The following is a 16939-nucleotide window of genomic DNA, read 5'->3' as shown; positions in this document are numbered from 1 at the left end:
TATATATATATATATATATATACACACACACACAGTTTATAGGATAAACAGCATAAATGTAAAGTGAGATAACATTGTAATAAAATATTTTATTAAAATGAACGTATAGCAGTTTTGAAAATAGTACTTTTATAAATGACAAGACATAATAAAATAAATAAAATGAGAAACATTAATACATTGATAATACTTATTATGCATTAATCTCTTAATGATTTCATATAAGTAAAATTACCAATCGTTATCATCATCAAGATCATTTCCATTTTTCAAACTTGAAAATAAAACATCATTGATCTTGGGACGAGGATCCTCTTTGATTTTCGTTGATATTGCTTCTGTCTGTCCCAACATCCATTCTAATTCTATGTAACAAAGTAAACAGCACAATTATTTCCTTGTACATTTTTTTTGTGACACTTTGCAATCAAGCAAATATTACCTGCTTCGGACAGTTTCATGCCACGGAATTCGAGTGGCCCAATAATTTGTTTCACCATATTTCCTTCATGATAAATGAATATTGTAGGAAGATTACTGTCGGGCCAGTTTGGGATGCAAGTGGTAGAGATACTTTTCAAAAATTTAGTGGCAGGGAACTTTCTTGCTAAACTGGCAAGATGCTGATTGACTAGAGTACAGAGAGGAATGCTGAAAATATATTTATGAGTTAGTTTCATGGTTGTTCACTATGTGTTCACTATGAAGGTTTATTCTGTTCTGCTTTATCATACCCAGATTTGTAAAGATATAAAACAACCCAAACATCTTCACCAGCATTATTAACTTCTTTAACATAATCTTCTGCAGATATTTCTCGCACCTCTCCATATTTACACTTGTTAGCTAACTCCTTCATTTCTGCTATTCTCTTTCGTCGATATTCCTCCAGAACTCGTTCATCCTCTTCATCTTCTAGCTCATCTAACTCATCCAAGGTCTTCTTTTCTAAATTGTTACAATCTGTAAAAATTATGAATTTGTGAGCCGACAATAACACATCGATAAACACTAAAATACAATTTAATAATTGGATATTAAAAAACATAATCACCACGTCCTGTTTTCTCATCTATTGTATTTTCCAATAGATTTACTATCTGATCCTCAGTAATTTCTTGTTCCTTTTCCTTCTCAGGTATGATACCTTTCCTCCTAAGGATATCATTCCATTCGGTGTCTTCATTTGGATCTTGCTGAAATTAACTTGAAAAGCTATCTGCTTGGATAATATAAAACGCAAAAATAACTAAATTCTATTTTTTATATTACGAAATAATATATTAAAAAATATTATTTAAATGAATATGTATATATATATTTTTTTTCTACCTAAAGTCATGCTACCATATAAGGAATCACGCATTCGTTTATTATAATTAACCTCCGCCTAACCTCTTAGCCTCCAAAATGCTCCATTTTTATTAATACTCACCATTTTGAGAGACTAATATTAAGTACTTTTATTTTATTTAGTGGAAACTAATTCTGCTTTTAGTATTCTTTTAGAAAAAAACCTTTTAAATATATACAATTATTGCAACGAAAGAGAAACTGATAGCGACAACTCTATTCTCAACTGATCGACTACATGCTGCATGCCACTTATGCCTGATGCACACGCATGTGTCCGACTATTATTGCTTATTTGTACATAGAAATTGTATGCGATATATGAGAAATACATGTTAAATATTTACCAAAAAAAAAGTGATGATTTTTATATAAGACTTGCGCAATACACTATCTACATTTAATAACTAGTAATTTTAATTATTATTTATGATTTTATTAGTGTTATATAAATATAATTTGGATATAATTTTCTTTTTTATCAATTTGATACATATCGCTAAAATACACTGCACAAGAAAAACAGGATGTATATATAGAAATGACAAAAATATGTTAAAAAGTTTTATTACATTTATCTGATACAATTGTAAAAATATATTAAATTTTGCTACGTAAAATGATAATATTTTAGAGTATTTGTAAAAATAATCTGTCATGTTCAAGTAATCATAATAATTACAGTATACAATTAATTACATTAATTATAATTATATATATATAATTTTTAATATATATAAATTAAATTTCAAACCAATACAAGTAAATATATATAAAATAATAGTTTATGCACTTAAGTTTTTTTCAATTTAATTCATCATGCATACATATTAGATCATTCTCTTGGATAATGATTTCAATATTTCTTGGATAATAATTCTCATTAATCATAATTCTCAGTATTGAATTAAATTCAATTTATAATATTAACAAGACAACCATATTAACAAGTTAATTTTATTCATTTATTCTATTAGATATTATAATCATTAAAAATTCTTTAAAAACAGATTCAAAGTTGTGGATACGAAATTTAGAACATTCATGATTAATATTTGTTTTGGCACTTTACTTGAAAGTCGCATATACGTCAGTCTTTATATTTGTATATTGTGTAATCTAGAATTAACATTTTTTTAAATAATAAATCCTTGTGCAGACGAGACAATTTTCCTTGTTAACAGTATATATATATGTGTACTACAATAATTAAAATATTTAAAAAAATATATGTATGTATATATATATATATATATACGTTTTATAGATAAAGATATGTTCATGTTGATTAAATAATAAATTAAAAATATTAATAATGACTAAAGCTGCGTATTCGCATATATGGTCATGTATAAATACATAAGACAAGTTTTCAATCAAGCACTGTTTGTGTATATACACCTGTTACTATACATATCGTAATAAATAAAGATTCTTAATATTGTTTATATTGTAACATGTAATAAAAGTATCCTAAATAATGCGACAGAGTAGTAACTTTCGGTCAATATACTAAGATACTTCTTTACAGAGATGTCTATTTATTTTCGTGACTTGCATCATTTGATTGTTGATTCTTGGTCTCCACGGGAAGTACAAGCGTAGCAATTGCAGCACACAAAGCGGTTGTCGCATAAGTGATCATAGCTCCCGTGATGGACCATTGTAAAAATACTTGCGCTATGTATGGAGTGATCATAGCACCGATTCGTGCCATAGCACTACACGCACTTACACCTATGCTTCGTAAATGTGTAGGATATACTTCTGGCGTGTATACGTATGCAGCTTGAAACACACCGGCAATTAAGCCTCTGGCTAGGAAAATAGCAATGGTCAACACTGCTCTACTCAACAAACAGGTTCTGCTTAAGAAGCAAACTACTATGGCGAACATGACTAACTGGCAAGCCATTGTCTTTCGTCTGCCTATTTTCTCGATCGCGAAAACAGTAGAAAATATGCCAGGAAATTCCGCCAATGTTGTCCAAAGTAGATCGATGTAGTCACTACGCCGCAATCGGCAGTCAAGTTGGCATGTACCTTCATTGTTCGTACTCCATGTGCTGCATTGCTCTGAGGATGTATGAAAAAGTTCAGTTGTCATTAATACCACTCCATAGTAGCAGAACGCTGTACTCATCCTATAAAATATGTAATAATATATATATTTACATCGTAAATATTACAAATATATCTTATTTGCGAACGTTATACTAAAATTGCAAAAATATTGAGATGAAGTTAATATTTTTGTATTTAATTTGTTATTTACCATACAAGCCAAAGTAAAGCAGACGTTCTGTACATTTCTTTACTCAGAACATCTTTAAATCGGCCATGATGACCTTGATAAAATCTATCCATAACTAATCTTCCTACAGGCAATGATTTTTTATTTTCTCTAGCTACACGTTCTAATGTTGAAATTGCACGATCTATTCTTCCAATTGTCATATCAAATACTGTAGATTCTGGTAGCCACTGTAAATATATGAAATTATTTAATATAATTTCATAAAATATTTCTAAATGAATGATATACTTAAAAATATCTAAATTTATTACAAACCGGTGTTATTACAGCAAATATAAATAATGGAATAGACGATAATATAAGAAGCCATCTCCATCCAAAATTGGGCATAACAATTAATGCAATCGCCACTTCGAAACAAGCTCCAAGAGCCCAAAAACACTATAATGTACAACATATATATCTTATATTGTGTTTAATATTACAATGTGTATTAATCCATATACTTATAATGTAAACTTACATCCAATAAAATAACACATCTTGCCCGTTGTTTTGCTGGCAAAAACTCTGCATACAATGTGACCCTGTAAAAAAAGAGTATGCATCAATGACAACAAGTTTCAAAGCAAATTAATTGTTCATCTTTAAGAAACTTACCAAATACTTACGATTGTGGTACACAACCAATAGCAAATCCTACAACTCCTCTAAGCAATAGAATCCAGAGAAAATTTGGTGCGAATGAACTTAGAAATGCATAATAGGCCAATAATACTGCACACAAAGTTAAAGCTTGCTTACGACCGTATCTGTCGCTTAAATTATTCCAAAAAGTGGAACTTAACATCATACCAAGAAATACTACCTAAAACTCAATTATATAATAATAATAAAAAACTCGAATATTGTCACATATTTTACAAAGATAATAATACAAATCCAAAAAATACCGTTGTGGTCAGTGCTTGCTGGTATCTAGAAATACCCCAATCACAATGTAAGGATGGACTTAGAATACTCAATATCGTGATCTCCATACTATCTACCATCCAACAAAGACCCGTGAATAGAGACAATTTTACTTGGAATTTTCCAAAGCCTAATGTATTGATAGCTTGTACCACAGTAAAGGTATCTGTTAATAAGATTTAATTATTTATTAATTAATTCAACTTAATATAATTTCCCAATTGTTACATTTTTTTCCATTACTAAACTGATATTTTACATATTCATATTCATTTCATGATACTTCATATTCATATATGTATAAAAGCATATTGTTCCTTTTTAAATGTTAGATGACACATTTTATTATAGCATAAAGTTTATGAAAAATATACACACCTAATTCCTTGTACACATGCATGTCTAATGTACACTGTTGTTAAAGATACTTTACAGCGTTCCATGTTACCACAATTTAACGTAGTCATTAGTAAAACCAGTTTTCCCAGTGTTGTGTTATGTTATCATGCGGTATTAAATATTTACAGCATATGGTCCTCTTTTGAATTAAAGTTAAGTAAACCCTTCTGTACAATTAGAACACGGCATAATTAAACACTGCAATATATTACTTCTATACCATTTACATATTTATAAGAGATTTCAATTTGATATAACATACCATCAGGTATAACCACAACAGAAGAAAGTTCCATCGATCCTTCAATAGTATTCTCCAAGCTCGTAGGACAACTCGATGTACTTTGTGCGCCAACATTTAACTCCGCCCCATGTGATTCTTCTAATTGACGATATGGTTCATTAGATTTTTTATCTGGTTCCGACATGGTTATGCTTTTTTTTCAATATAATCACAACATAAAGATATTCGTTCAGTCACTGATGAAAATGAGTAAATTGGAATCAGCTCTGAAAATGTTTATTAATTCTATTAAACTTTGTATATATATATATATAAATACAACTTTCAACATCAAATTTTGTATGCAGCACGCGTCATAACACAAAAATGTCAACTGCTTTGTTGGTTAATCTTTCCATCGCATAGTTTAATTTGTAACTAATCGTGCCACTTTTTAATGATAAATTTGTTTAATTTACGATGAGAAAAATTAAATAAATTAAAGTAAAAATGAGTAAAATGTAAAACGCGAATCTATAAGCTCTTAAATAGAGGCAAACAGAATCTTATCGAATATTTTCATTCAATATTCATTTTCAATATTATGAATTTTATTAGCTTCCATACGATTTCATGAAATCCGTATGCGTTCTTCCGCGACCGAATCGACGACCAAATGAGAAACTGATCTCTTGCGGACGTTTACGATAAGATTTTAAAGCTTTCTATCTTTCGGTAATTCCACGTATTTATCAATCGCTGCGCAAATACTAATTGTGAAACTAATCGAATTAATGATACCGACTGTGATACTACTCCATTATCCATCAGTCCATGGTGGTTTCCTTTCTCCATGGTTTCCTTCCTCCATGGTTTCTCTACCATGGTGCGTCATGAGAAGAATGAGGAGCTCCACACAATAAAAGAAACAGGCAACAGAGAGTGAATAAGAATTTCAACCTATCAGAAACTGTATTCCACAATATATGATTTCTGATAGGTTGAAATTCTTATTCTTTGTTTTCAGTTCCTTTTATTGTGCGGAGCCCCTGACTCGTCTTTCTTCTTTTCATCATAATGGCGACCATGGCGACTGATAAGTAAAAACGTGTTAGCACGTGTTGCAAGATTTGAAGTTATTAGATCACAAAAATTTTTGCAAAACTGTTGCGTTATGTTAACGCAACTATGTTTTTGCAAAAAAATAGTCAACCTTACTGGTTGAATAAGCGTTGCATAGTGCCTATCGAGCACTTGCTATCCTATGGCTCTTATTAACTGTATTGTAGTCAAATGCTGTTTTCAACATAACAAGTCTGTGGTAAGTAGTAATTCTATTAGAAATCTATAATTAACTAAGAATATTATTTACATTGGCTTTGTTCCCATATTCACTGCTAATGCTGATCTACAGCACAGATGATGTATACTATAAATTTTCAATATTAGCAGTGAATCGCAATACAAGCAATTTTGTTACTGTTATTATATACAAGTATTTAGTATTAGTATTCTCTAAACTATATTAATCAATAATTAAATTATTATTTTCAAGAATTATTTACAAGAGCCAGAAGTTATTGCTGAAGTGTCCCTGCCTCAATCTTCTTATAAAGAAATATCACAGACAGTTCTTAATTTATATCACAAATTGGAATTGGCAAAGTATATTCGACAGATTGGCTAATACTTGAGGTGTATAGCTGCTATTGCACTGAATGGCTATTTGAATCATTATCTATTGGATCGATTGTGACCTGAAACGCTGGATGGAGCAATTTTTGTGATCCAAGATTCCAATTTGCATCTTCTTACATATAAATTATCTTATTGAAAATCTTATTGATTAATATGTTTATTTCCTAACTACATTACTTGTATGTTGTTTTTTTTGTAGACAGTGATATTCATAGTCGGTTAGAAGATAGACATCTTAAATAATGTTTTATAATGGTCTTTGGTTGTTGATCCGCGGACGATATTTTAAGATATTACTTAAGACTTTCCCCTGTAAGATCCGATCATGAATATCATTCAAGTCTATTTTTTTTTTTAACTTAGTGAAACACGTGACTATCATGCTAGAAACAGTTTTTGTATCTAAGCCTGTACAAACTATTAAATAAAGATTTTGATAATTAAATGCTGACCTATCTTAACTTATTAGATTAGGGATAGCAAGCCCTTTCTTCACCAGTATCAGACTACTAGATCCTCTAGAGGATCTGAAATGTTATTCTATATTCTATTCTTATATAGGAATCATATAAAAAATAAGTGCTTTCGGGAACTGAAGGATTATTCGCATTACTAATTAGATTTTCAAATTCAATGAGAAGATAAATTTGATAATAAAATTCTATTAAAAGGCAAAGAATTAAAGTTATGCAATTTATTAAATTTTAGCAAAAGTATCATAAATCTCAACATAGGCATAATGTAACTTCGACAATTAATTTAAATAATTGCTTAAATATAAAGTGATAGACATCATGTGGTTGATAATTAAACTAAAGTTACACTTGGGAGCGCTATATTTACATACTAAAATAGCATATACATATATAGAATACGAATATAGATATCATTTTATCCTTCATGTCATCAAACATTAAACAAGGATGAAATAATATGATGACTTTTGCAATAAGATTAGAAACAAGATCATTTATGTTAAATACGAAACTATGGTCTGAACGTTAAGAAGTTGAACTATTATATATATTCATATAAATTAATTTAAGAAATAACATTGTATACCGATATAGTTATTGGACTTTCAACGCAATCAATCTGAAATATTAATAATCCCCCCAAATTCTCAAATTTTAAAAAATTAATAAACTTATTACATGCAAGAAATTTGATTCCCGGCTGAAGCAATATTTTTCGCAATAAATTTATTACAGTTTTTTAAAATTTAGAAAATTTGAAGAGATTATTAATATTTCAGATTGTATTGAAAGTTCGACACAATTATCATTACTGAAATTAATTCATTTATATGAATATATATAATAGTTCAACATCTTCAGACCGTAGTGGCGCTTCGTATTTAAAGTATTGATATTTTAATGAAATATTTAATATATATATTACAATAGCAGGCAAGATAGATACACTATATGAAATCTGGATGCAATCGCTATTAGTTTAGTATGTGTTCCTTTGCTATCAATTTAGTTTTTCATTTTCTTTCAGAGTATATCTAGAATAGGCATGTCTGTATATTCTTGTATCTAGAGATATTCTGTTTATGAGTATCATTGCTGCTATCAACTCGCAGTATTTCGTAGCTGACATTTCTTAACAGTCAACTTTAATCGCTTAATATCTCAGTTCGTGGGGCAGAGCGACACTTTTTTCTGCCAGATTCCTTCATTTCGTACAAAAACGCATCGATTAAGTATATTTTTATCAAAATTTGAGGTAGAAGGAATCTTCTTAACATTTACCCACTTTTACCAATTTTTACATAATCTCAGATTGCTTATGGAAACAGGTGGATCGTGGATGAAATTGGCTGCATTCAGCAGAGTACAACAGTTTTGCAACCGTTTTGATTTTCTGCTGAAATTGGACCATTCCTCTCGCTCTAAAAGCATAACTCAATCAGCGCGAAGAAAATAGTTGCAAAATAAACGTTCTATTGAACGCAGCTATTGGACTAAACAGTTGAGTGAGCGCTCGCTGTTATTGGTGTATTTTTTTAGATCATCTAATTAGCATTTTAGATCTGGAAGCATACATCAATAGCAGCATGCGCTCAATTGTCGAGTTCGCTGAATGCAGCCAATGGTTGCGTTCAAACCGGATAAAGCGACTCCGGACACACTCTGTCCGGCGAGCCTGCTCGCTGAGCGATTGAATGTAATTGGTTGGATCTATAAGTAATAACCAATCGTATTCATTTGCTTGGCGAACAACCTGCTTTATCTGATTTGAAGAACTCATTAGGTACATCTAGATTCCAGAATATTCCAAAAACACGATCGCTCAGTTTTATACATACATACATACATACACACATATATGCATTTGGGAAAGTGCACTATAAATGATGCTATTAACACAATATAACCAGTAGACACTTAGCGAAAAAATACGTGTTCACGCAAGTAAGGCAGCTTTTGTTTTGGGCTGGATCCAGTGAAATGCAAGATGACAAGAACATACATATTACACAGATCCCGTGTGAGCAGATATCCGTGATAAAAGAAGACAATTTAAGAGATTATGGCTGCTATAAATATTTCTAAAACATAGATAAAAAAAAGAAAAATTATTACGTGCAGTATTAAACAATGCAGTAATAATAGTAAAAATTCACAATGCACTTTTTTTCATTATCCCAAAGATATCATAAGGTAAGTTTTTATAATTTATAAAAAGTAAGTAGTTAAGCTAGGTTAACTTAAACATAATCAAATATAATTTTGTGAAAAAAGATAAAAAAGATTTTTACATTGATTACGTTTACACGGCATCCTTAATTATATTTTTTAGAGCAAAGCAATGGATCATATAGGACATTATATCCTCTTTCGGTCCTGGATTTTTCAAACGTTAACATGGCGAATGCTCACGTGACTGTGATGCGAAGATCAAAGGGGCCAACATGGAATGTTCTTACTGGATATACTGTGGTACCAATCAGAAAAGAGAACACTATCCGTTCCACTCTTCCTTGATTCTCTCTGGCATGGAATGTTATGAAGGAAAAGTGAGGAGTTAGCAGGCTAATATATATAGAAGTTTGTGGTTGAAATTGGCATTACTTGATCAACTGTGAGGGGTTTAAAGATTAAAATCAATGTCCTGATATTAATAAATGCTCCGTTTTTTCAAAATGCACCGACGAGGTTTTAGAGGCATGTCCTGCTCCTACACACGACATGATAGAGACGGTAAGATAAAAATTCCTCTAAACTCATTTCTAAAATCATTTGTCCTATTTCTTTTCGAATGCTTTTTTGTCACCTTTTTTCTTTCATTTTTAGTACAATCAATCTGGAGAAACAATCAACAAGGACTTGGTTCATAAACACTTACATGTGTTTTTATTTGAACTTCCTGTTATAAATTACTTTGATTAACAATCTCTATTAAGAAAAACTGATTATTTATAAATGATTGTAATTCAATTCTTTACATATAATGTAGTTATCTAAATTATATTCCATTATATTTTGAATATTTCATTTTTTACAAGATTCTTTATTTATGATGTAATTTAGCAAATTAATGATGGAATTGTTTCCATGGAATATTTTTGTAATAATTACTGTTCATATTAATGAACGATATTATCTTTTGTTGTATATATAATATTTTAGATCTATGATAATTTCTTTTATCTATTGAATGAAATTTTTAGAAATTAGAATTTATATATATATATATATACACACACACACATATATAGATACACACACGTACGCGCACGCGCGCATATAAAACACACACACACACATACACACACACACACATACACACACACACAGAAAGATGTTCTTAAGACAGAGCCATAAATCCTTGAATATTTTTTTCATAAACTTAATTATTATGAGAGGCTTTATTAAAATAAGTATTAGAAAAATGTTATTTAAATCAGTCTGTAATATCTATTTTTTTTAACAAGATGATCAGTTTAAAAAATAATTCAAAATACATGCATCATTTTTTAATTTTGTTTTCTATTTTTTTATTAAATTTTTTTATGCTGATCAAAACACAAACAAAACTTGAATACTTTGTATTCGCTTTTAATCTTTTTCAAAATCTGTTAATTTTTAATAACCACTCTTCATCAATCTTTAATAAACACTCTTAGTTTGAATGGATTGATATTTTATTTTTATAATAATTGCTATTCTTTCGTTAAGCTTTATGCCTATGATGCTAGAAATCGGTCGAGACCTTGGATAAAGAAAAAATTGACTAATCGCAATGATCATATAATCAAATTGTTCAAATGTGATGTGTTTTTCTCTGTTCGAGATCTCGGACCGATTTCTAGCATCGAACTTTAGAGTAAGTATTGTTAAATAACAAATAAAATTTAAAGAAAAAATGAAATCTCAAATTTATCATGAATTTTTTAGAACAAATACAATCTACGTCTGGAAATGGAAACACTTACTCACAAGCACGAAGACCTCCTGGACTAAGAGGAAAAGAAATAGGAATGTATTATAGAAACAAAAATAGAGAGAAACAGAAAAAAAAGACTCTAGAAGTTCTTAAATTGTCATTTCATATACAGCAATCAATTAAGGCTATGTTAAATAATGCAGAGAGATATTACAATCCAGTTTTCTGTGCAAATTTTGAATCTGAGCAAGGTAACAAGTATCATCAATTTCATGACACCCAATTTAAAAGAAAGTTTTTGGAAATTATAAACGGTAATATACAACAAAATCTTGCCAAAGCTATGAATGTAACTTCAAAGTTGCAAAGAAATAGTGATATAGACAGAATATTACAAAATGATTACAGACAAAAGCATAATCAAGATGCTTATAATAATATGTTGAAATTTCGATTAAAGTTACCAGCATATAAAAAAAGATCAGAAATATTACAATTGGTTGAAGATAATCAAGTTGTTGTCATTAGTGGAGAAACTGGTAAATAGCAAAAGTTATTTATTAATATAAGATGATTTTTCTGATTATTTTTTTTACTTATCTTTATTGGAGCAATGTAATGAGTCGGTAAAAGAAATTTGATTGTAAACATTACATCTACTGAAGCAATTTTCAAATTATTTAAATTTCCAATTCTAATTAATAATTAATAAGTTTAAATTAAATTATTTTAATGATTATAAGTTTTAAATTAGTTAAATTATTTTTAATGATTTAAAAAAAATTTTAGGATGTGGTAAAACCACACAGATTGCACAATTTATATTGGATGATGAATTAGAAACTGGAAACGGCAGCGTTACTCGAATAATTTGCACGCAGCCTAGAAGAATTTCAGCCATTTCTGTTGCTGAACGCGTAGCTATGGAAAGAGCAGAAAATCTTGGAAATTCTGTTGGCTATCAGATACGACTTGAAAAGTAAATTTTTCTAAACTGTCTATACTCTATGTAAAATAGTTTATAGATGTATAATATTCTTTTATTTTTTATACTTTTGTCTACAGACAGCCATCACGAGATCATGGAAGTATATTATTTTGTACTACTGGTATATTACTACAAATTATGAAACATGATCCAGCATTAAAAGGTTTCTCTCATGTAATACTGGATGAAATTCACGAACGTACTACAGAAAGTGATTTTGTTATTACATTATTAAAACAAGTTATTCCAAAAGTAAGTTTTAATGATGCCATGTTGTTGTTTCAATAACGTTACTACATATACTAGATATATATGTATATTTTTTAATATATATATATATATCTTAATATTTATTTTTATTTAGATTATATTTTACTATTCTATGCTATTTCATTTAAGAAGTTTAGATATATATTTTTCTTTAGATGTTATTTTTGAAACATTTTTGTAATATATATTTTTATCTATAAGTCATTAAATCATGTTTTGTAAATTAATTTGTATTTTTTTGAATTTATTTTCTAGAGAATAGACTTAAAAGTTCTCTTAATGAGTGCAACATTGAATGCTGAAAGCTTTTCAAAATATTATAACAATTGTCCCATGATACATATACCAGGATTTACTTATCCTGTGAAGGAATTTTATTTAGAAGATGTTTTGTCATTTATAAAGTAAGTATAGATATGTAATTGAAATTGTATCTGTATATTAGCGGGGAATGAAAGTACTCATTAGTTGTAATGCTGTGTTATTTTTTATCATTACCTTGTTATAACAATAATTTGATAATGATGTTGCGAATGTTTTGTGACAACAACGGTAAAAACATCAGAATTGAAAAAATTAATCATTATTTGTGGAAAAGTCACTTATTATTGAAAGAATAATTCGTTATTTGCGTAACAAATTATTTTTACTCATTACTTGTAACGAATAAAATAACTTGTCGATGCGTTATAAGTAACGAATTGCTTTTTTTAATAAATAACGCATAATAATGACCCGTTACTTTCGTGAAGTGACTTTCTCAATTTTAGTGCAACCTTAGCATTTAGTTATCGTTATACAAAATTGCAACGTTATTCAAATCGTTATAAAAAGTAATACTTCCTTGTATATTAATAATTGTTCCTGGATTACGATTTCATACTACAATAATATGATAATTTTTCACTCCAAATTTTTAATCTGTTTTAATTAGCCTTTTACAAACTGATATATAAGGATAAAAATTGAATCCAAAATCTGCTGATTGTAAATTGACAGGTTTTGATTTGGTTTTTCCTCCTATATTATTGAAATATTGTTATATTCGCGATAACTTTAAATAACATTAAATAATTTTTTAGATGATTTTAAGTTCTATATACATGAGAGATTAATACGAATTGTTAAACGCTATTGATTCTCGCATATTCTCCAAAACACATGCATTCGCATACACGCCACCTAACCAAGTCCATTAATACGAACTGTTATAATATCTTTTTTAATTTATAGTCATAAATTTCCCGAGGCACCACCTGAACCTAAAGGTTACAGAAAACACCTAAAAAGATATAAAGAGCAGCAATATAAGAAAGAAGAATTTTTGGACATATTACAACCTTATGTTAGACAACTTATGGCTGAGGTAAATATATAAATAAGCAAGTATGGATACATTATTTATTTATATATTAAAATATTTTACATAATTACAGAAAAAATACGAAACACATGTTATTGATCAATTACGGAATCCAAATAGTGAAAATCTTTCATTGGAGCTCATAGAAAAATTAGTTAGATATATCTGTAATACAAAAGGTCCTGGGGCTATTCTTATTTTTTTACCTGGTATGATGGATATATCAAACTTAAATAAAATGATGTTAGGGTCTGGATGTTATCCAAGTCGTAAGTATATATTTGTATTATTAATATAATATTATAGTAAGAGATAATATAAATACATGTAGCTTTTATTTTTCAATCTAATTTAAGGCATATTCGGATTTCCATCTGGGTACTCCCCGGATGTCATATCATCTTTGTTGTTTATCGTAGAACATTTACCGAGATCCATCCAGGTGGGAATCAGAACATGCTTTTACTTATAATATTACGAGATTTTGAATTATCGAATCAACAAATTCATTTTATAAATTAGATAAAATTACATTTTTATCTCATTCTGGTAATTGTGTTATTGAATTTTATAACTATTTTGACACTATTTGATGTATATTTCAAACCAAATATTTTATAAAACTTTTTTTATAGACGCATACGTCATCTATCCTCTTCATTCACGTATGCCAACAGTTGATCAGAAACTTATATTTAAAGAACCATCTCATGGCGTTCGTAAAATAATTATTGCGACTTCAATCGCTGAAACATCAATTACTATAGAAGATGTTGTGTACGTAATAGATTGCGGAAAAATAAAATATTCAAAATTTGACCTAAATAAGAATATTCAGACTTTAGAGCCTGAATGGGTATCTTTAGCTAATGCCAAGCAAAGACGCGGTAGAGCTGGCAGGTAATATTTTATATATATTGTTATAGTTTGGTATTAAAAGAAAAATAATGTATTCAAATTTCTATATGTAGACTAAAATCAAATCTGTATATTTCCTATGTAGGGTTAAAAGTGGAGAATGTTATCATCTGTATACAAAAGCACGAGAAATGACATTTGATCATTATCCGTTGCCAGAAATGTTAAGAACACGCTTAGAAGAGGTAATTTTGCAAATAAAAATCTTGCAATTAGGAAGAGTCAAAGAGTTCCTATCTACCGTTATGGATCCGCCAGATTTGAAAGCTATTGATCTGTCTCTCGACTTACTTGAAACACTTAATGCCCTCGATAAAGACGAAACTTTAACTCCTTTAGGTTATCATTTAGCACATTTGCCACTTGATCCTAGAACAGGTAATTTATTATTGCTGTAAATAGAATTAAAATCTGATAATCTCGGTTCTCCGCAATTCGCCAGCTCGCGTAAAGTAGCGGCAGTGTCGCTGCACTTGACTTAGCGTCGAGACACCACCATGTCTCCAGATTGTAACTTTAATGTAATGTATATTTTGTTTATTATAGGGAAAATGATTTTGTGGGGTGCACTGTTCTCTTGTGCTGATCCAATATTTGCTATTGCTGCTAGTCTCACATTTAAAGACGCTTTCTATTGTCCGTTAGGACAAGAGGAAATGGCTAATAAAAAAAAGTTAGAACTCAGTATGGAACAGTGTAGTGATCATATTGCTCTTGCGGAAGCTCTAAGAAGATATGAAGTTGCACGTCAAAGAGGAAATGCTCGCCAGTTTTGCCGAGAGTATTTCCTCTCCTTCAACACATTGAAACTTCTCTCTGAAATGAAAGCTCAATTTGCACAGTATTTATGTGAGATGAAATTTCTGGATAGTGAAAACCCAAGTCATGTAGGCTCTAACAAAAATTCGGATAACATAGCGTTGATAAAAGCTATTGTTTGTGCAGGATTATATCCTAACATCGCTGTTGTAAGGTGCAAATATTGATATGTCAATCATATAATTGACATGACATTAATAATTTATATTAATTATATTAATTTATATTAATTTTTTATCATTTTTTTTTAAATACACCCATCTTAATCTATATGATATCTAATTATATCTAATTGTTTTAGACGAGTTACTAAAAATGGGGTGGTTAGTTGGACACCGGAAGATGGTAGTGTGCGTATACATCCATCGAGCGTTAACAACAGAGTTTCCAGCTTTCCTAGTCGCTACTTGACATATTTTACAAAACAACGGTCCACTGCCATATTTTTACATGATACTACATGTATAAGTGTACCGATTTTATTGTTTGCTGGACCAAATATGTCGATAAGTAAATATAACTCTTTTCTATTTGAACGGGCTAATCATTCAAAATAATAATCGTTATAACATTATATTTTAGAACGAGAAAAAGGACAATATATAGTTAGCATCAATTTTTCGGAAAACATAATTTGCGAACAAGAATCCGCAGAATTGATACAGGTATACAGATTAGTATAATTAATATGTATATATATATATATATATTCTTAGAGAATGGACATTTTTTTATTTTGAAATATTTTCTCATTACACAGAAACTTCAACAAGCTCTAAATGGTTTATTGGAATATAAAGTTACAAATCCGGCAACAGTATCTTGGTCAACCTTTGAAGGAGATTTATTAAAGTACATAAAAATTTATATATACATTTATTATTTATCATTGTTTCTTGCAAATGAACATTATGTTAAGTAATTATTCTTACGAAATTATAGTTATAAATACGTGATAAATGTCTGTCTTATTACAGTGCAATTATTGAACTAGTCTCTCAAACAGATCAAGAAATGGGTTTTGATAGTACGCACGAAAATGCAAGTTATGAAGATTCCACTTATGATATCAATTAATTGCATTCATTAAATATAAATGTCGATTTATTTAATCTCTTTGACACGGTCGAAAAACAGAATCATAGCAAAAAAAATTTATATTTAAAAATTGTAAAATAAAAAGTAAAATAAATTTTTTTTCATTAATTTTTTTATTTTTTTGTTATCAACAAATATGTATAAAAGTGTGTGTGTGTGTGTGTGTGTGTATGTGTGTGTGTGTAT

At 29.3% G+C, this 16939-nt stretch overlaps 2 protein-coding genes across 9 annotated transcripts; one reads left to right on the top strand and one right to left on the bottom strand.

Annotated features, from left to right (window-relative positions):
- Window positions 1-231: 231 nt before the first annotated feature.
- Window positions 232-6109, bottom strand: LOC108687446 (viral IAP-associated factor homolog). Of its 4 annotated transcripts, XM_018193212.1 has the most exons (12): window positions 6010-6109; window positions 5244-5491; window positions 4564-4748; window positions 4282-4478; window positions 4134-4197; window positions 3926-4051; window positions 3629-3837; window positions 2942-3497; window positions 1055-1196; window positions 735-963; window positions 443-651; window positions 232-365 (listed from the first exon to the last, which is right to left on the bottom strand). In XM_018193212.1, the coding sequence occupies exons 2-12, from the start codon at window positions 5407-5409 to the stop codon at window positions 232-234; spliced, it is 2217 nt and encodes a 738-aa protein (XP_018048701.1). In that variant the 5' UTR covers window positions 5410-5491; window positions 6010-6109. The 4 variants fall into 4 exon arrangements, with proteins under 4 accessions (XP_018048701.1, XP_018048700.1, XP_018048699.1 ...); XM_018193210.1 differs by lacking the exons at window positions 232-365; window positions 443-651; window positions 735-963; window positions 1055-1196 and having other exon boundaries at window positions 2850-3497; window positions 6006-6109; XM_018193209.1 differs by lacking the exons at window positions 232-365; window positions 443-651; window positions 735-963; window positions 1055-1196; window positions 6010-6109 and adding an exon at window positions 5832-5943 and having other exon boundaries at window positions 2850-3497.
- A 3794-nt stretch (window positions 6110-9903) lies between these two features.
- On the top strand, window positions 9904-16793 carry LOC108687558 (ATP-dependent RNA helicase DHX36). 5 transcript variants are annotated; one of them, XM_018193399.1, is made up of 15 exons: window positions 9904-10111; window positions 10205-10240; window positions 11309-11836; window positions 12087-12276; window positions 12363-12537; window positions 12811-12959; window positions 13789-13921; window positions 13992-14187; window positions 14554-14818; window positions 14922-15214; window positions 15383-15809; window positions 15957-16165; window positions 16238-16320; window positions 16416-16507; window positions 16633-16793. In XM_018193399.1, exons 1-15 carry the CDS (start codon window positions 10036-10038, stop codon window positions 16730-16732), a joined length of 2952 nt encoding a protein of 983 aa, XP_018048888.1. In that variant the 5' UTR covers window positions 9904-10035; the 3' UTR covers window positions 16733-16793. The 5 variants fall into 5 exon arrangements, with proteins under 5 accessions (XP_018048888.1, XP_018048889.1, XP_018048890.1 ...); XM_018193401.1 differs by having other exon boundaries at window positions 10094-10111; window positions 10205-10258; XM_018193400.1 differs by lacking the exon at window positions 10205-10240.
- Window positions 16794-16939: the final 146 nt, after the last annotated feature.

This window comes from Atta colombica, unplaced genomic scaffold (assembly GCF_001594045.1).
Source record: "Atta colombica isolate Treedump-2 unplaced genomic scaffold, Acol1.0 scaffold207, whole genome shotgun sequence".
Classification (NCBI taxonomy): Eukaryota; Metazoa; Arthropoda; class Insecta; order Hymenoptera; family Formicidae; genus Atta; species Atta colombica.
Note: the sequence above shows the minus strand (reverse complement) of the source record. Positions and strands in the feature narration are given on the sequence as shown.